Source organism: Lutjanus erythropterus, chromosome 12 (assembly GCF_056507025.1).
Source record: "Lutjanus erythropterus isolate fLutEry1 chromosome 12, fLutEry1.hap2, whole genome shotgun sequence".
Taxonomy (NCBI): domain Eukaryota; kingdom Metazoa; phylum Chordata; class Actinopteri; order Lutjaniformes; family Lutjanidae; genus Lutjanus; species Lutjanus erythropterus.
This window is the reverse complement of record NC_139328.1, coordinates 285,001-302,382: the sequence shown is the minus strand read 5'-3', so window position 1 is coordinate 302,382 and position 17,382 is coordinate 285,001. Positions and strand designations below refer to the sequence as shown.

Below are 17,382 nucleotides of genomic sequence, written 5' to 3'. Positions count from 1 at the left end.
GTTCAGTATTGTCAGGAATGTGCTGCCCTCTGCTGGACACTGAAGTGCAATAAACTCTTCAATGTATTTTCTATATTCTCATTTAATTTTAAAGTTTTAATGCAACATTAAAATGACTAAAAACAAGCAGAAGTGCTGCTGAGTTGTGTTCATACATTATCCAAACATGTTCAAAGCAGATAAATCTGATTTATTCCAGCTGACAGAGTTTCAGTTGGTTCCCTGTTGGTTTAACTTCTGTGGAGAAACAGCTGATTCATCAGAGTGAAGAATGAAGTCAGTGAAAATGACTCAACGAAACATGAATCAAACTTTAATATATTACCTTGTCTGTGGTGGAAAAGACAGCAACTCCCATGATCCCACACTACTGCATGACATCATCAAACTGTGACTGTTGTTATTGTTTTAACATGAGAGACCCCAGTGGCAGTAATGACAAAACTACAGTGAAAAACAACAAATTCTTACAGGAGTGTGTTTCTGCAACACCAGGAAATCAAAAATGGAGCCCTGGTCCTCTGCGGCGGCTGCCGGTTCGATTCCCACCTGTGGCACATTTGCCGTGTGTCGCCCCCCCCCCCCCCCCTTTCCTGTCATATCTTCAGCTATCCTATCTAAATAAAGGCAAAATGCCCCAAAAATGACCTTAAACAATAAATAAATAAAAAATTCATACAGTTAATTGATTGTTGAATGTACCTGTGAGTCAATAAAGGAACAAACCGTTGTGGAGGCAGGAAGGAACGTTTACAGAGACCACGTCAAACCAAATAACACACAAGAGGAAAACAACATGGACGCCAACTACAACTAAAACTAGGCAACAAGTAACTAAAGCCAGACCCCCCTCTGACTTGGCAGCACATGGTTTGGTCTGATGAGCTGGTGGCCTTTAGATTTAAGAGGCCCCACCCCTCTGACACACCTTTTGACCTGGTTGGGTGTGGGGACATCATGGAGGGGAGGAAGGTGCTGTCTCTCATCAACACAGGTTTAATTAAAGTGACAGAGTAGAGGCAGTGGTCCAACATGAAGGATGTCAGCTGCTGTTAAACCCCAAAGAAGAAGAAGAAGAAGAAGAAAGACACATCTTTTGCTCAACCAGGAAGTGAACTGTCACCAACAACCACAGTAAGTCAAAACAAAGAAACACACGGTTAACAGAACAGAACAGAACAGTGTGAGAATAAAAACAAATGAACAAGATTCACATCAAATAAACTGTGTCATGTGATCCTTTGGGTGTGTTTGACTGCAAATGAAATGAACCTGTGCCGGTCAGTGTGTCTGTTAGCATGTGTGTCTGTTAGCATGGCTGTTAGCATGTGTGTCTGTTAGCATGTGTGTCTGTTCGCATGGCTGTTAGCATGTGTGTCTGTTAGCATGGCTGTTAGCATGTGTGTCTGTTAGCATGGCTGTTAGCATGTGTGTGTCTGTTAGCATGGCTGTTAGCATATGTGTGTCTGTTAGCATGGCTGTTACCATGTGTGTCTGTTAGCATGGCTGTTAGCATGTGTGTGTGTCTATTAGCATGGCTGTTAGCATATGTGTGTTTGTTAGCATGTGTGTGGCTGTTAGCATGTGTGTCTGTTAGCATGGCTGTTAGCATATGTGTGTTTGTTAGCATATGTGTGTTTGTTAGCATGTGTGTGGCTGTTAGCATGTGTGTCTGTTAGCATGGCTGTTAGCATATGTGTGTCTGTTAGCATGTGTGGCTGTTCTCTTCAGTGATTAAATAATGTGTTTCATATCAGTACTTTTATCAATTAAATAAAAACTAAATAAAATTATCTATATTCAACATACTTTCATAATGGTTTATAAAATGTGTTTATGTCAACAACAAAAAAACACCTAATGTGTGTTCTTTGTCTTGCAGGTGATACAAAATGTTGCTTATCACAAAAACAAATCACAATAAAGCAGCAATAAACAAAACATCTGCCCTAAATCCAACAGGAAGTTGGCCATTTTGAATTTACTGTTTACATTTCAGGTCACTTTTGCTGATTTCAAGGTGTTATATTTCTAAGATCTCAAGCCGACTTCAAAATCAGTGTGTAAAATCTAGACACATGATTCGTGATTCAAAGTTCTTAAAAGCTTCTGTCTTTGTTGGGCGACGTTTCCATGGCGTGACCTCAAATCTCAGTGTCTCGCCATGAAACAGGAAGTTGTTGTAACTTCAGTGTACATTGTCCAATCTGCCCCAGAGGGCTGTACTACGAAGGAAGCTCAACACAGTCAGACTTTCTCTGTATGATCTGGATCAACAAATCCTAAAACCTGGATCAGAGATAACGGGGATCACAATGGTGGTTATCAGCTCTCTTTGTTAATCCAGACTTTCGTTTCACATAAAAGGGACGTTTGTTTCATTTGACTCTTCTTCCTCATGAAATGAAGCGATCGAGCGTCTTACTGAAGTCAAAACCATCAAGTTGTTATAATTATGAGCTGTGGAAAAAAATACATGACAAATAAAGCAGGAGAAGAAGAATGATGTGAGAAAATGACTGATGGACTAAATGTGGTCTTAATGCTGCCGTTTATTCTAACATGAAAACATTAAACAATAAAAGTCCATCCAGCAGATTTAAACATGATGAAGTCTGTCTGACTCTGTCCTATGATGACAGAGACGAGGACATCACTGAAGTTTTTAATAAAATAAAAAAATAAAAATAAATAAATAAAATAGCAAAATGTAAAATGAGTGGAACTGATTTAAGATTGTCTGTGATCAATGATGATCAATTTTCTAATCAGTGATCTGAGCTGCAAAATCACAGACAAAACAGAAAACAGTAAAAAGTCTTCAAAGTGTCTGTAGTTGCTTCATCATTATTTTACTGTGTGGATTATAAACCATGTCAATTTAAAGAGTTAATATGATCTGGAGCAAACGGGGAAAACGACTCTGCATCACTAAACAGAGGTTACCATGACAACGTGATGCTGCTGTTACATTATGTTTCATTTTTACATTATATGGATTCGTTCGGTGATATTATGAACATACAGCTCAACAACTTTTCATTGTTAACCTCCTCCCTCAGTTTAAAAGTTATATCGCTCATAAACAACCTTGTTAGAACAATAATTAGTTAAAGAACGACGATTTTTTACAAATTTTTACAAATTTTTACAAATCAGTTAATCAACCAACAGGTCGAATTTAGACTGAAGATTTGGAGAAACAGAACAGAAACATCTTTGATTAAACGTTGATATTAAAATATTAAAAACCAAAGGTTAAAACGTAATTAAAACTAATACTTTGAGTAGTTTTTGACAAGACTTTGTACTTTTCCTTCCTTACTGACTTGAAATTTATGGAAAACTATTTTAGTCTATTTTAAATATAAAAAAAATGCTATGAAAATAAATTAATAAATAAATATGGCCGTGAAATAAGTAATAAATAAATACAAATAAACTAATAAACACTTGTATTTATTTCAAGGGCTAATTCTAATGTTTGAAGTTTAAATTTCAGCTGCCCATTTCCTGATGTCTTATTTATTTATTTATTTATTTATTTATTCATTCATATACATATATCATGTTTGTATTTTTAAATATTGACTAAAATGGCTCTCCATACAATGACAACAATTTGTACAATAATTCACCTGTGTAACACATGCAGCATTATTGATGCTGATATATATGATTGGAGCATGATGCTCATTTTTGTACAGAATTTTTACATTTCTTCTTCTTCCTTATTATCATCATCATTATTATTGTTATTAGTGGTCATATTAGCATTATTATCTGTATTATTATCTGTATTATTTCTTATATTTTCCATTTATTTCTTTACATAGTTCTTCTTGTATATATTTTGTTATTATTATAATCTCGCTTAAATAGGCTATTGTTGTAAAATGTATATATTTGCACATATTTCTTATTTCTATTCTTAAATTTGTATATTTGTACACGTTTCTGTTCTTGAATGGCCAAACTTGGAAGGTGATCACTGAATTCTGCGAAACGTAAAATCGGCCCCTTCATCGGTGCTTTTATTGTGAAATTCTTCACAGGAAGTGACCGTGTGCGGTTTGGACAGCTTGACGTCGGACGCGCTCGGGACGTGTTCGGCTCCGCTCGGTTTGTTTTCATCCCGCCCTCCACCGGAGCGGAGCGACATGAGACCCGGACCCCGCGGCGTTTGGGTGCCAGGACGTCGTACAGGCTGGACGGAGAGGACCGGGGACAGAGCGGGGACAGAGCGGGGACAGAGCGGGGACACGGCGGGGACACAGCGGGGACAGGGCGCGGACGGAGCGGGAGCACCGAGTCGGACAGACCGGACAGAGGCGTCAGTGTGCGGCTGTCAGCGTCCGAGAGGCCCCGCAGAGACACCGAGCGGCTGGAGGCAGCGGAGCCGGGCTGCGGTGGACCGCTGGCGGCTTTAATCTGAGACATGTACCAGGTCCAGGTGAGTGTTACCTGCTCCTGCGGTCATTCCGCGGTCACGTGATCACTGCATGCTTTCATTTTTTAGAACACACGTGAGAACACTGCGGCGCGTGCACATCATACAGATTTTAATTGATTATAGATCACAAATCGGAAACCAACAAACATCAGTCACAGAGAAACGAGAATAAATCTTTGAATAACTGTTCTGTTGGTTCTCCTAAAGAACAAATTCATATTTTTATTAAAAATCAGAGTTAATATTTCTGTTATAGGGGAGACTGGGAGCAGTTGTAACATTTTATACGTTTTCCATCAGGGGCAAGATTTGACCCAGTGAATAAATTAACGTGTCACAGCTTTTTTAAAAATGATTTTGAGGTTCACTATTTTCCCATTCAGAATTAAAAATATGCCTCTATGATCGTTATTCTAATGTCACAGTTTTGTTCTGATTTAATCAAATATTCAAATATTAATGAGACAAGTTTTGGGGTAAATTTAAATTAATCTATATGTTATTTTTCAGATTAATTGGGGCTAATTGGACATTAATCATTTAAAAACTAAGTGTTGGGTGCAGCCCTGAAATGAAACAGGCTGGGAGAAAAGATGCTCGACTCTGCTGCGTTCAAGTGCACCCTCAACTTCTCTGAGGTTTCTTCAGATAATGTCCTCACCTGGGTCGAGCAAACATCTTCTATAAGCAACATATTCTAGGAGTTATAATAATAATGATTGAAGAAAATAACATTTGTCATGTTATGAATCATATTTTAATTGAAAAATGTGGCCTGTTTCACATGAAATTAAATGCAACATAAAAGCACACACGTTAATTCACAGTTAAATAGCACAGCTTTGTAAAATCAAAAATAAGTTCATAACTGTTGTTTTTATTTACAGATCGGTGCCTCTTGCACAACATAAATATCATATAAAAGCCTTTTCTTGGCACATTTTATAAAACTTCTTAATTAACGTCACATCTGTTTGATGGTGTTGGACTCGTATGATCCACGAGTCGACGAGACAGAGAATCAAAACACCAGTGAAAACAATGTCAGACGTGTGATTGTGTTACTGATCAGGTCTGAATGTGGTTCTTATTTTAGTTGTTAAAGTTTTTTTTTCTTTATCTTGAAGAGTCAGATGTGTTTGGATGTAAAAGAAACAATTCAGATGTTTGAACACTTCCAAAGAATCAGGAAGGAAAGAAAGAGACTCGTTATGAAAAAGTGTGGCTCCTTTAAGAGAGATGGGGCTGTGTGTGTGTGTGTGTGTGTATGTGTGTGTGTGTGTGTGTGTGTGTGTGTGTGTGTGTGTGTGTGTGTGTGTGTGTGTGTACGCGTGTACGCACATATGGAGTGAGTAGACGAGTGAGAGAGAACAAGCAGGTACTAGACAGTGAACGGAGCAGGGTGGCAGTGAATGCAGCAGGGTGGCAGTGAACGCAGCAGGGTGGCAGTGAACGCAGCAGGGTGACAGTGAACGCAGCAGCAGTTGCATTGAACGCAGCAGGGTGGAAGTGAACGCAGCAGGGTGACAGTGAACGCAGCAGGGTGACAGTGAACGCAGCAGGGTAACAGTGAACGCAGCAGGGTGACAGTGAACGCAGCAGCAGTGGCAGTGAACGCAGCAGGGTGACAGTGAAGGCAGCAGGTTGGCAGTGGACGCAGCAGGGTGACAGTGAATGCAGCAGGGTGACAGTGAACGCAGCAGGGTGACAGTGAACGCAGCAGGTTGGCAGTGAATGCAGCAGGGTGACAGTGAACGCAGCAGGGTGGCAGTGAACGCAGCAGGGTGACAGTGACAGTGTTGGATCTGCTCGCTGTGGTCTGCAGCAGGGTGGCAGTGAACGCAGCAGGGTGACAGTGAATGCAGCAGGGTGACAGTGAACGCAGCAGGGTGGCAGTTAACGCAGCAGGGTGACAGTGAATGCAGCAGGGAACAGTGAACGCAGCAGGGTCACAGTGAACGCAGCAGTGACGGTGAACGCAGCAGTGACGGTGAACGCAGCAGGGTGGCAGTGAACGCAGCAGGTTGGCAGTGAACGCAGCAGGGTGACGGTGAACGCAGCAGGGTGACAGTGAACCCAGCGGGGTGGCAGTGAACGCAGCAGGGTGACGGTGAACCCAGCAGGGTGACAGCGAACGCAGCAGCAGTGGCAGTGAACGCTGAAGTAGAGTAACTAAGTACAAATACTTAGTTACTCTACTTCAGTAGAGTTTTCAGGTATCTGTACTTATTATTATTAATTTATTTTTCTTCATCTGAACACAAATATCTGAACTTTCTCCTCCTCACATTTTCTAAAAAGCCTCGTTACTTAAGTTTTAATGACTTTAATTATTGATTATTGATTATCTTGCATCACTGTGCTCTAGGGGTGGGTAAAAATATCGAAAAATCGATGCATCGAAATTATCTGCCCCCTAATTCAATATCAATTAAGCAAACCCTCTGAATCGATTCACCTCCTGGCCATTGGGGGCGCTGTGCGCAACATCTTCGTGTGATTCGCGTTTTAAGGACGGAGGCTGCACGCGACCAAACAACAACAATATGTCTGCAAACTACTACACGCTATACCAACACGAAAACCCATGACAGAGGTCGCCATCCTGAAGCTGTACACAGAGGTTTATATGCACAAGTGAGCTATTATGGTGCTGCTAATGTTTTATTTTCAGATGTTTTATTGCCCAAAGATGTGAAGTAACGTACCACATGTGTTATGGGCATGAAAATAAATATTTAATAATTGCCAACAGGTACTCTTAATTATTTGTGTATTTCTACTTCTTACTGAATCTATATTGAAGAATTTAAATCAATATCGAATCGAATCGAAATCAAATCGAATCAAAACCTGAAGAATCGAAATCGAATCGAATCGTAAGGTTCTTAACAATACCCCGCCCTACTGTGCTCCGCCTTCCAACATCAAGACTGATTTCAACCTGGACGAAACAATAAAACACAGAAAAGACGATTGACTGGAGGATCCATCAGAGGACATCAGGACAGACGGGACGGAAAAAAGACGTAACCAAATTAAAATGATGTAACGAGATGAAAATGAAGTAAAAAAAAAAAAAACACATGACAAAAATCACATAAAAGACGTAACAAGACAAAATATGAAAAATGTGTAAAAGACAACAAGACAAAAAGTCGCAACTATGAAAACAACAGAAGACACAAGAAGCTGGAACTTTTTTTTTTGGAGCATGACACAGGTGTCAAGTTCAGTGTATATTTACAAAAGATCAATAAAGTTGATCAATTTGAACATAAAATATCTTCTTTTTGTTCTGTATTCAGTTGAATATTGAGTGAAAAAGATTTGCATATCATTGACTTCTGTTTTTCTTTACATTTTATACAACATCCCAACTTCTGTGGTTTTGCTGTTTGTAGTTTCATATTAAAAATGAGTTTGTCTTAATTACAGACAAATACTGGAACTTACCGACTCGATACATTAAACCGTCCAATCAGAATCATTCAAAGATACACAGAGCAGATAAAACTTTTTTTTTTATTGTCTTTGATATTGACGATGACAGAAAACTAATCCTGAGTGTGACGGATCAGAAGCAGCTGCTCAGCTCTTCTGCTTGTTTTGACGTTAAAAAGCAGCTGATTGGACGTTTGAAGAGCGGAGCAGCCGACTTTGATCTGCTTCTACAAAGTGCAGATAAAACAGACAGAAAACAAGTCAAACACAACAGACGGGCTTTGATGTGACCGCGACCACGAGTTGGACGTCTGATTGTATGTCTCACACTCCGTCTCCGTCTCCTGTCAATGTTTCAATAGAAACAAAATCAAATGAAGAAGAACGAGTCAGAAACAACAGCGTGGTTTCTCTGTCCATCATCTCATGTTCTCAGTTCTGTCTAAACAATTTCATTTCATTAGCAGTGAAAATAGTTTTTTTTTGGACACAGTGAAAAACAAAAACACAACAGCTGTCCACTGCAGGAGATGCATCATGTAAATTATTCAAACACAAAAGAAGAAATGAAAAAGAGATTATCAGATCATGATCACGCACCAAATCTGTCATCAGACCGACATCAGACGTATCTGTGGATACAGAGCGCCGACGCTGCAGAATCAAAACAGGCAGGGATACAACTGATTATTTCTGTTGTCGATTCATCTGTTAAACATTTTCTTTATTAACTGATTAATTCATCCTGTGGAGCATTCAGGCGTACGTGTAAATACCAAGACGACGTCTTCAGAAACCAGAAAATATTCACATTTAAGAAGCTAGAATCAGGACATTTTGACATTTTTTTCTTAAACAATTCCTCAAGCCTATTAATCGATTATCAGAATCGATGGCAATTTAATAATAATCATAAATAATCAATTATTTGAGTAATTGTTGCAGCTGTAGTGCACATATATACGTCTTACATGAAAAAATGACCATTGTATTTCAATTAGTGTCTGAGTTATGAAGAAAAACAGCCTGAAAAATTTTAATTTAAGATATTTTAACACAAAACTATTATGTTAATGAGGTTCCAGTAAAACACTGAATAGAAATAAATCAACTGTTTTATTTCCAAATCTTCAGGCATTTTTTTCATTGGACATCAGCCGTCATTCAGCCTCCAACTCTTAGTTTACAGGGTTTAATGTGTTCTGTTTTTTTAATATACTTTTTTTATTTTTACTTTATGCCTTTAATGACAGGACAGCTGAAGACGTGACAGGAAGTGGGGAGGGAGAGTGAAGGAATGACACGCAGTAAAGGGTCATGGGCGGGAGTCGAAACCCCGGCCGCTGCAGAGGACTCACAGCCTGCGTACGTGAAGCTCGCGCTCCACCAGCTGATCTGTCCAGGCGCCACCAACGTGATATTTTTATCTATCAATCTGATAGAGCTGAGGGGAACATGCAAATCAATAACGTCCCGTCTGCTCACCTTTTTACACAGAAGTTCTTCTTGGTTTCTGAGGAGGTTGTCTTGGCATTTTTAATTATTTTTTATTTTAATTCATTTTATGGACCAAACAACTAATCAATTAATCAGAAAAAATGATCGACAGATTAATTGATAATTCCAGTAATGGTTTAGTTGCAGCCCTGTGTTGACGTGTTGTCACTTAAATCAAACCACATCTGAACGTGTCTTTAATCACCACGTTGGCCGTCGGCGTGTCACTTCCTCTCGTTAAGTACAGTGAAAGTACACGGTCAGGAGGGTCAGTGGTGAGCGTCGCTCTCAGCCGGCCTGTCATGCTGGGCTGACGTGCTGAGCCAAACTGAGTCGAGCCAGGTCAGCTCTGCGTGTCGCCACTCGTTAGCCGTGCTCTCCCCCAGTGTTTGAGCTCCCAGTTTAGGCAGAGTCAGCTACATGTTAGTGGCTAAAGTAGCTAGCTGCTAACAACATGTCAAACTTTGTCCATCAAGAAATGACAGAGCAGCTGGAGGACATCAGAGAAACCAGAAAATGTCCCTTAAATATGATGCATGAAATTAGGGGAATAAAGTCATAGAGTTGTGTACTTGTGTTCAGTGATCAGTCCCCAGAAATGCTGCTGCAGCTGAAAATCCAGTGCTCAGTGTCATTATCCTGCTCAGATGGAGCTCAGGCTGCTGTAGTCTTGCAGAGCCAGGCCGATCTCTGAGCTAACTAGCCAGCTAGCAGCTAAAGTAGCTGTAAACAACTTGTAAATCTGTGTGACAGTCAAGAAACTCTGTAGAATAAATTGCTGAAAGTTGTGGCAGAGCAGCCGGAGGACGTCACAGGGTAGAATGAAAATATAGAGCTGGAAGTGAGCAGAAAAGATCCTCATTAAGAAGCTTCAGTCTTTCTCAAAGTAACACCAGCGACTGACCAGTCAGATAGGAACAGACTGACCGACCAGTCAACCAGAAGCTGTCAGTTCAGAGTTATTACAGACACTTGAACTCACCACAAACACTCGTCTCAGTTACAGACTCGTCTCTTCTGTGGTGACATTTATCACGTTCTTCACAGCAGGAAAAAAAAAAAAACTCTAAACACTAATTTGATCTTTAAGCTGAATGAATTTGGAGATTAAAAGTGAAAGTGAAACCAGACGCTCACACAGACTGAGGCAGATTTGACCTGTAGTAACCTCTGCTGCTCTCTTCTTCTTACATAATAAACAGTTAAAGTTTGATGAAGTCTTCAGACTGGCAGCAAAAACCGCTTTTTGTTTCATGAAGCAGCTCAGAGTCTCAAAAAAAGACATTTGAGGACGTCATCTTGGACTTTGATCAACATTTTCTGACATTTTATGGACCAAACAACTGATTGATTAGTGGAAAGATTATTGCCAGATTGATCACTATTTTTCAGTTGACAAGACTGTGACAGGAAGCGGACAGCCTACTTTGAACTTTGGACTTTTGATAAACTGAAGGATTAACTGATTAAATGTGAAAATAATCTGCAGATTAATCTGTGATGAAAATGATTGTTAGTTGCAGGCTTCATCAGATCTTTGTAGCATATTCCCTCCTCCTCCTCCTCCTCCTCCTCTTCCTGGTCCTAAATCAGAGTGTATTTACAGTTTTGGAGGCGGTGTGTCCTCTGCAGGCTCCTGTAGTCGTCCTGTATTGTAGTTACAGTGTGGGTGACTGAGGCTCACAGAGCCACGGGGAGAAACACTCTCATACAAGATTAATTAGCAGTGGAGCTGCTGGATCATTGGAGGATATAAATATCTAAACTCTGCAGGGTCAAATATTCCTCCATCAGCTGACCAGCTGCTGCTGCAGGCAGCTGCGGCGGCGGCGGTGGCGGCGGTGACTTGGCTCCACGACCGCACCTTCATCTTGTCCATCATGTTTAATTTCACTGATGAGGCGCCTGAATCATCAGCTCAGCTTTAACTCACACTCAGGTCTCAGTCTCGGTTTTAAATGTCAGATGCAGGAAAACGTTTCTCTTCTCATTCGAACCAAACAGAAGTCAGAATCTGAGCAGGTCGTCTCTCGTCTGTCTGTCCTGCTGTGAGACAAACCTTCACTCTGCTCTGCAGTGAAGGACGTCCTCAGCACAACTCTTCTTCTCTGTCGCAGACGAGGCAGAAGTCCTTTCAGTCTTTACTGCAGTAGATACTACTACAGATACTTGTGTAAAAGTAGAAGTTCTGATTCAACTTTTTTACTCAGGTAAAAGTAAAAGAGTACTTTGAAACATAAACATATGAAGTAAAAAGTTGCAATCTTTTACTTTTGCTTTACTTTGTCATCTTGTTTGGTCTTTTATGATGTTTTTGTTGTGTTACATTTTTATGTTATTTTTTGTCTTATGTCTTCTTGCTCTTGTTACTTCATTTATCTTGTTTTTTGTCTTGTTATATGTTTTTTCATCCTGTTACATCTTTTCGGATGTTTTTTGTCTTTTCCATCTTCTTATTTCTCTGCATCCTGTTACGTCTTTTACATTGTTTTTCTTGTTACATCTATTATGTTATTTTGTGTCTTGTTACGTCTTTTTTCTCTTGTTACTTCTTTCAGTTTTAGTATAAACTGTAGCATCAGCAGTGATATTACCAGCGTTAGCTGCAGTATTAGCAGTATTAGCATCAGCAGTGATATTATCAGCGTTAGCTGCAGTATTAGCAGTATTAGCATCAGCAGTGATATTATCAGCGTTAGCTGCAGTATTAGCAGTATTAGCATCAGCAGTGATATTATCAGCGTTAGCTGCAGTATTAGCAGTATTAGCATCAGCAGTGATATTATCAGCGTTAGCTGCAGTATTAGCATTATTAGCATCAGCAGTGATATTATCAGCGTTAGCTGCAGTATTAGCAGTATTAGCATCAGCAGTGATATTATCAGCGTTAGCTGCAGTATTAGCATTATTAGCATCAGCAGTGATATTATCAGCGTTAGCTGCAGTATTAGCAGTATGCTGGTGTTGCTGAGTGAGGATGCTCTCTGCTCTGTTTGTTGAGCTCAGCTCTGCTGGGACTCTCTGTGCTGATGGAGGACTGTTTGCTCAGCACAACAGCAGGTTATTTTTAGTCCAACAGCACCTACACACACACACACACACACACACACACACACACACACACACACACACACACACTTAGAGAGAGACAGAGCTGGGCAGCAGACACTGACAGAGTGAAGAAACAGAGAAGTTCAGTTTCCTTCAAACAGCTGACAGACTGACCTGCTGTCAGTCACCACAGTGATGCAGGATGACATCACCAAAACTGTCCAATCAGTGAGTTACCTGTCGGACCATGTGACTTCATGTTTACAGCTGAATGAAATGCTTTTTATTACGTTGAATTTTGCCTCCTCGTCTCCTCTCTCCTTCGTCTACCCAGAAGTCTTTTCCCCTCTGCCATGATGAAGGATTTTCCAGTTGCTTAAATGCACCTGGAGGAGACGAGGAGTGAGGAGAGAGGAGGCTTCTGGAGGAGCTCAGAGCGAGGATACACTGGTGTGCACCGTCAGTCTGTGTGTGATGAGTCAGTCTGTGTGATGAGTCAGTCTGTGTGTGATGTGTCAGTCTGTGAGCGATGAGTCAGTCTGTGAGCGATGAGTCAGTCTGTGTGATGAGTCAGTCTGTGTGTGATGTGTCAGTCTGTGTGTGATGAGTCAGTCTGTGTGTGATGTGTCAGTCTGTGTGTGATGAGTCAGTCTGTGTGTGATGAGTCAGCCTGTGTGTGATGTGTCAGTCTGTGTGTGATGAGTCAGTCTGTGTGTGATGAGTCAGTCTGTGTGTGATGAGTCAGTCTGTGTGATGAGTCAGTCTGTGTGATGTGTCAGTCTGTGTGTGATGAGTCAGTCTGTGTGTGATGAGTCAGTCTGTGTGTGATGAGTCAGTCTGTGTGTGATGAGTCAGTCTGTGTGATGAGTCAGTCTGTGTGTGATGAGTCAGTCTGTGTGTGATGAGTCAGTCTGTGTGATGAGTCAGTCTGTGTGTGATGAGTCAGTCTGTGTGTGATGTGTCAGTCTGTGTGTGATGAGTCAGTCTGTGTGATGAGTCAGTCTGTGTGTGATGAGTCAGTCTGTGTGTGATGAGTCAGTCTGTGTGTGATGAGTCAGTCTGTGTGATGAGTCAGTCTGTGTGTGATGAGTCAGTCTGTGTGTGATGTGTCAGTCTGTGTGTGATGAGTCAGTCTGTGTGATGTGTCAGTCTGTGTGTGATGAGTCAGTCTGTGTGTGATGAGTCAGTCTGTGTGTGATGAGTCAGTCTGTGTGTGATGAGTCAGTCTGTGTGATGAGTCAGTCTGTGTGTGATGAGTCAGTCTGTGTGTGATGAGTCAGTCTGTGTGATGAGTCAGTCTGTGTGTGATGAGTCAGTCTGTGTGATGAGTCAGTCTGTGTGTGATGAGTCAGTCTGTGTGATGAGTCAGTCTGTGTGATGAGTCAGTCTGTGTGATGTGTCAGTCTGTGTGTGATGAGTCAGTCTGTGTGTGATGAGTCAGTCTGTGTGTGATGTGTCAGTCTGTGTGTGATGAGTCAGTCTGTGTGTGATGTGTCAGTCTGTGTGTGATGAGTCAGTCTGTGTGTGATGTGTCAGTCTGTGTGTGATGAGTCAGTCTGTGTGTGATGAGTCAGTCTGTGTGTGATGAGTCTGGGACTTGCATTAGATGATTTAAAGGAAAGTTTAAATGATCCATATTTGAAACAAATTATAAAATTAAAGACAGCTGCAGTCCCTCTGACAGCTGATACAGCTGTGCATGTCACTTCACACTGACGCTGTGGAACGAGGATTTTTCATTTCGGAGGAGGAGGAGCAGGAAGAGGAGGAGGAGGAGGAGGAGGAAGAGGAAGAGCAGGAGGAGGAGCAGGAGGAGTAGGAGGAGTAGGAGGAGGTGGAGGAGGAGGACGAAGAGCAGGAGGAGGAGCAGCAGCAGCAGGTTGCTCCTCTCCTGCCTGTCTGTGTTTGAGCTGACAGTCTAATAATAAAACTGAGGATGATGATGTTTTATTGATGAAGACTTGCTGCCCGCTGAGTTCACTGAGGCACATTTCAGTCCTTCAGCTCGTCTTTCTCTCTCTGTCACGACTCATTAATCTGTCATCCGAACAGGTGAGCAGTTCAGCCTCACCTGCTGCTGTTACCTGTGTGTGCAGAGACACTGACAGGTTTAATATAAACAGGAAACAGAAGGAAGAACGAAGCTCAGGAATTTGTTTTATCAAAGAGTTGTTTTGTATCTAGATCTCATTCTTGTCATGATTTGAGGTTTCTCTTTTATTTTGTAGTTCTTGCCTTCCCTCTTATTCTGGTTTCACTTCCTGTTCTTTAAAACATTTACACCAGGTATTAAACTGTGATCTGTATCCTGATATGTGATCTCATCATTATTATTATTTATTTATTTATTTCACATTAAAGTAATACAGATCAGGACAAAACAACATATATTCTAAATTAATCAATTAACCAATAAACCAATATTTTCAGTTAGAACAGCAAAGAAAGTCCAGGCTGTTTTGTAAAAATGTTTCAGTGCAAAAAGAATAATTTCACATTTATCCTCTGAAAGTTCAACATAAATCTCACCGACATCAGACTTGATAACATGGTTAAATGATCCAAGGCTCCTCACTGCTCTGGAAACAGACTCTGACCTGCCACAGGTGGCGCTGCAACTGAAATAAAACATTACTCCGTCCAACAGGGGGAGGACAACCCAAAGACCGCAAATCTAGATTCTGTAATCCTGATCTTGTGGTATCTGGATCAGACTGATCAAAGTCAGGACAAAATCTAAAACGTCAGTTTTATCTGGGATAAAAAATAAAAAAAATCACAAACCTGGATCATTCTGATCTGGATTAAAACTTTTGACATACTGAACCCTGAAGGTGATCTGGCTCATATTCAGATTTTAGGTTGGTGTAAACACAAACACCACCTAATACCAGGTGTGAATGTGGTATTGGTCCTGATTATTTTAGTCTTGTGTTTTCCCTCATGATATTGCCTTTTTTTTGTGTGTTTTGAATTTGAATGAAACTTTTGAAATGAATCTAATGTTGTCATTAGTCTGTATGTGGGTCGGTTCCTCTGTTCACTCTGCTGGACAAATAAAGGCAAACAAATCCAAAAAAGGCAAGCAGTGTCCATAATGAATGAAACCTGAAATCAGTCCACAAACACATGGACACACGAGGAGGCTGAGACACAGCAAAGACAAATGAGTGTAAGATGCGAGACTAAATACCAGGGCTGTCCCCAACTAAGATTTATCTCAGTTTAATGTGATTTGGCCTTTCTGTAAGAATATTTGATAATTCATTAATTAATTTTTTGTTACAGTTCAGTGCACCACCCTAAAGTCCTCTATCAGCCTACATGACTGTGTTTTACTTGACTCGTGTTTTAACACCTTTATTTGCATCTGTGATGTGAAAACATCAGATTTTCACAGTCAGATAAAGTCAAAGTGTGTCTGTGGAGCATCGAGGCTGCAGCAACTGCTGTCCAGCACCACCTGCGCTGCACTGCGCTGCACTGTGCTGTACTGCACCGGACACTGCTTGCCTTTTTTGGATTTGTTTGCCTTTATTTGTCCAGCAGAGTAACTGCACTGTGCTGCACTGCACTTTGCTCCACTGTGCTGTGCTGCACTGTGCTGTGCTGCACTGCGCTGCGCTGCACTTTGCTACACTTTGCTACACTTTGCTGCACTGCACTTTGCTGCACTGCGCTGCACTGTACTGTGCTGCACTGCACTTTGCTCCACTGTGCTGTACTGTGTTGCACTGCACTGCACTGTGCTGTGCTGCACTGCGCTGCACTGCACTGTACTGTGCTTCACTGTACTGTACTGTGCTGTGCTGCACTGTGCTGCACTGCACTGCACTGCACTGTGCTTTGCTGTACTGTACTGTGCTGCACTGTGCTCCACTATGCTGTGCTGCAGTGTGCTGCAGTGTGCTGCAGTGTGCTGCATGGCACTGTGCTCCACTATGCTGTTGCAGTGTGCTGCACTGTGCTGCGCTGCGCTGCACTGCGCTGCGCTGCGCTGCACTGCGCTGCGCTGCGCTGCACTGCGCTGCACTGCACTGCACTGCACTGTGCTCCTTTACACTGTGAATTAAGGATTTATCTCAGTCAAACCAGAGTTGGTGATTGATGGGAAAGATGACCCAAGATGTTTTTGTTGAGTTTTATTTGGTTTCTGTAAAGTTTGAATGAAGCTGTCTCTGGTTAAACCAAATGTGTCTTCTTTCAAAAAAAAATATTTTTATGACACATAAGCTAAAAGCTGGGTTGAAACCACTTTTTCTGAAAATCGTAATAAAAACACAAGTTTAGAAATCTGTCTAAAATTATTCAAAACAGAAGGATCAAGGTTTGGATTCATTCAAAGAAGCTGGACCACAGCATGTTTAAGAGAAGAGGGACAAATGTCTTTTGCTAAAGAGTTATTAATAATCAATAAAATACTGGGTCCAACTGTGTCAATAACATCCGTAAGAAATTTTGTTTGAAAAACATCAAGTCTTCAATAAATGTGATCCTGCGAGTTAGAAATGAAACTGACTGTAAAATAAAGAGCGACTGTATGTTGAGGTTCCGTCAGGCTGAAGGATCATGAAGGTTAAATGATTCTGCTTCTCCTCTGGGTTCAACGTCTCCAGCTGCTAAGTGCTCACTGCTGTCACAGGGAATACTCTGACTCTGTGTGTGTGTGTGTGTGTGTGTGTGTGTGTGTGTGTGTGTGTGTGTGAGTGAGTGTGTGAGAGTGTGTGTGTGTGTGTGTGAGAGAGAGTGTGTGTGTGTGTGTGTGTGTGTGTGTGTGTGTGTGTGTGTGTGTGTGTGTGAGTGTGAGTGTGTGTGTGTGTGTGTGTGTGTGAGAGTGTGTGTGTGTGTGTGTGAGAGAGAGTGTGTGTGTGTGTGTGTGTGTGTGTGTGTGTGTGAGTGTGAGTGTGAGTGTGAGTGTGTGTGTGTGTGTGTGTGTG

At 41.3% G+C, this 17,382-nt stretch overlaps 1 protein-coding gene across 3 annotated transcripts in view; it reads left to right on the top strand.

The window, feature by feature from the left end:
• Positions 1 to 17,382, top strand: part of pex5lb (peroxisomal biogenesis factor 5-like b) — a 212,914-nt gene that overhangs the window by 167,484 nt on the left and 28,048 nt on the right. Inside the window, exons 1-2 of one of the 3 annotated variants that reach the window (XM_084732573.1) lie at positions 908 to 1,134; positions 4,056 to 4,453. In XM_084732573.1, coding sequence (XP_084588699.1) covers positions 4,439 to 4,453 — 15 coding nt within the window. In that variant the 5' untranslated portion in view covers positions 908 to 1,134; positions 4,056 to 4,438. Of the gene's footprint in view, positions 1 to 907; positions 1,135 to 4,055; positions 4,454 to 17,382 lie in introns of those variants that run through there. The other 2 variants (XM_084732575.1, XM_084732574.1) reach the window with 2 other exon arrangements.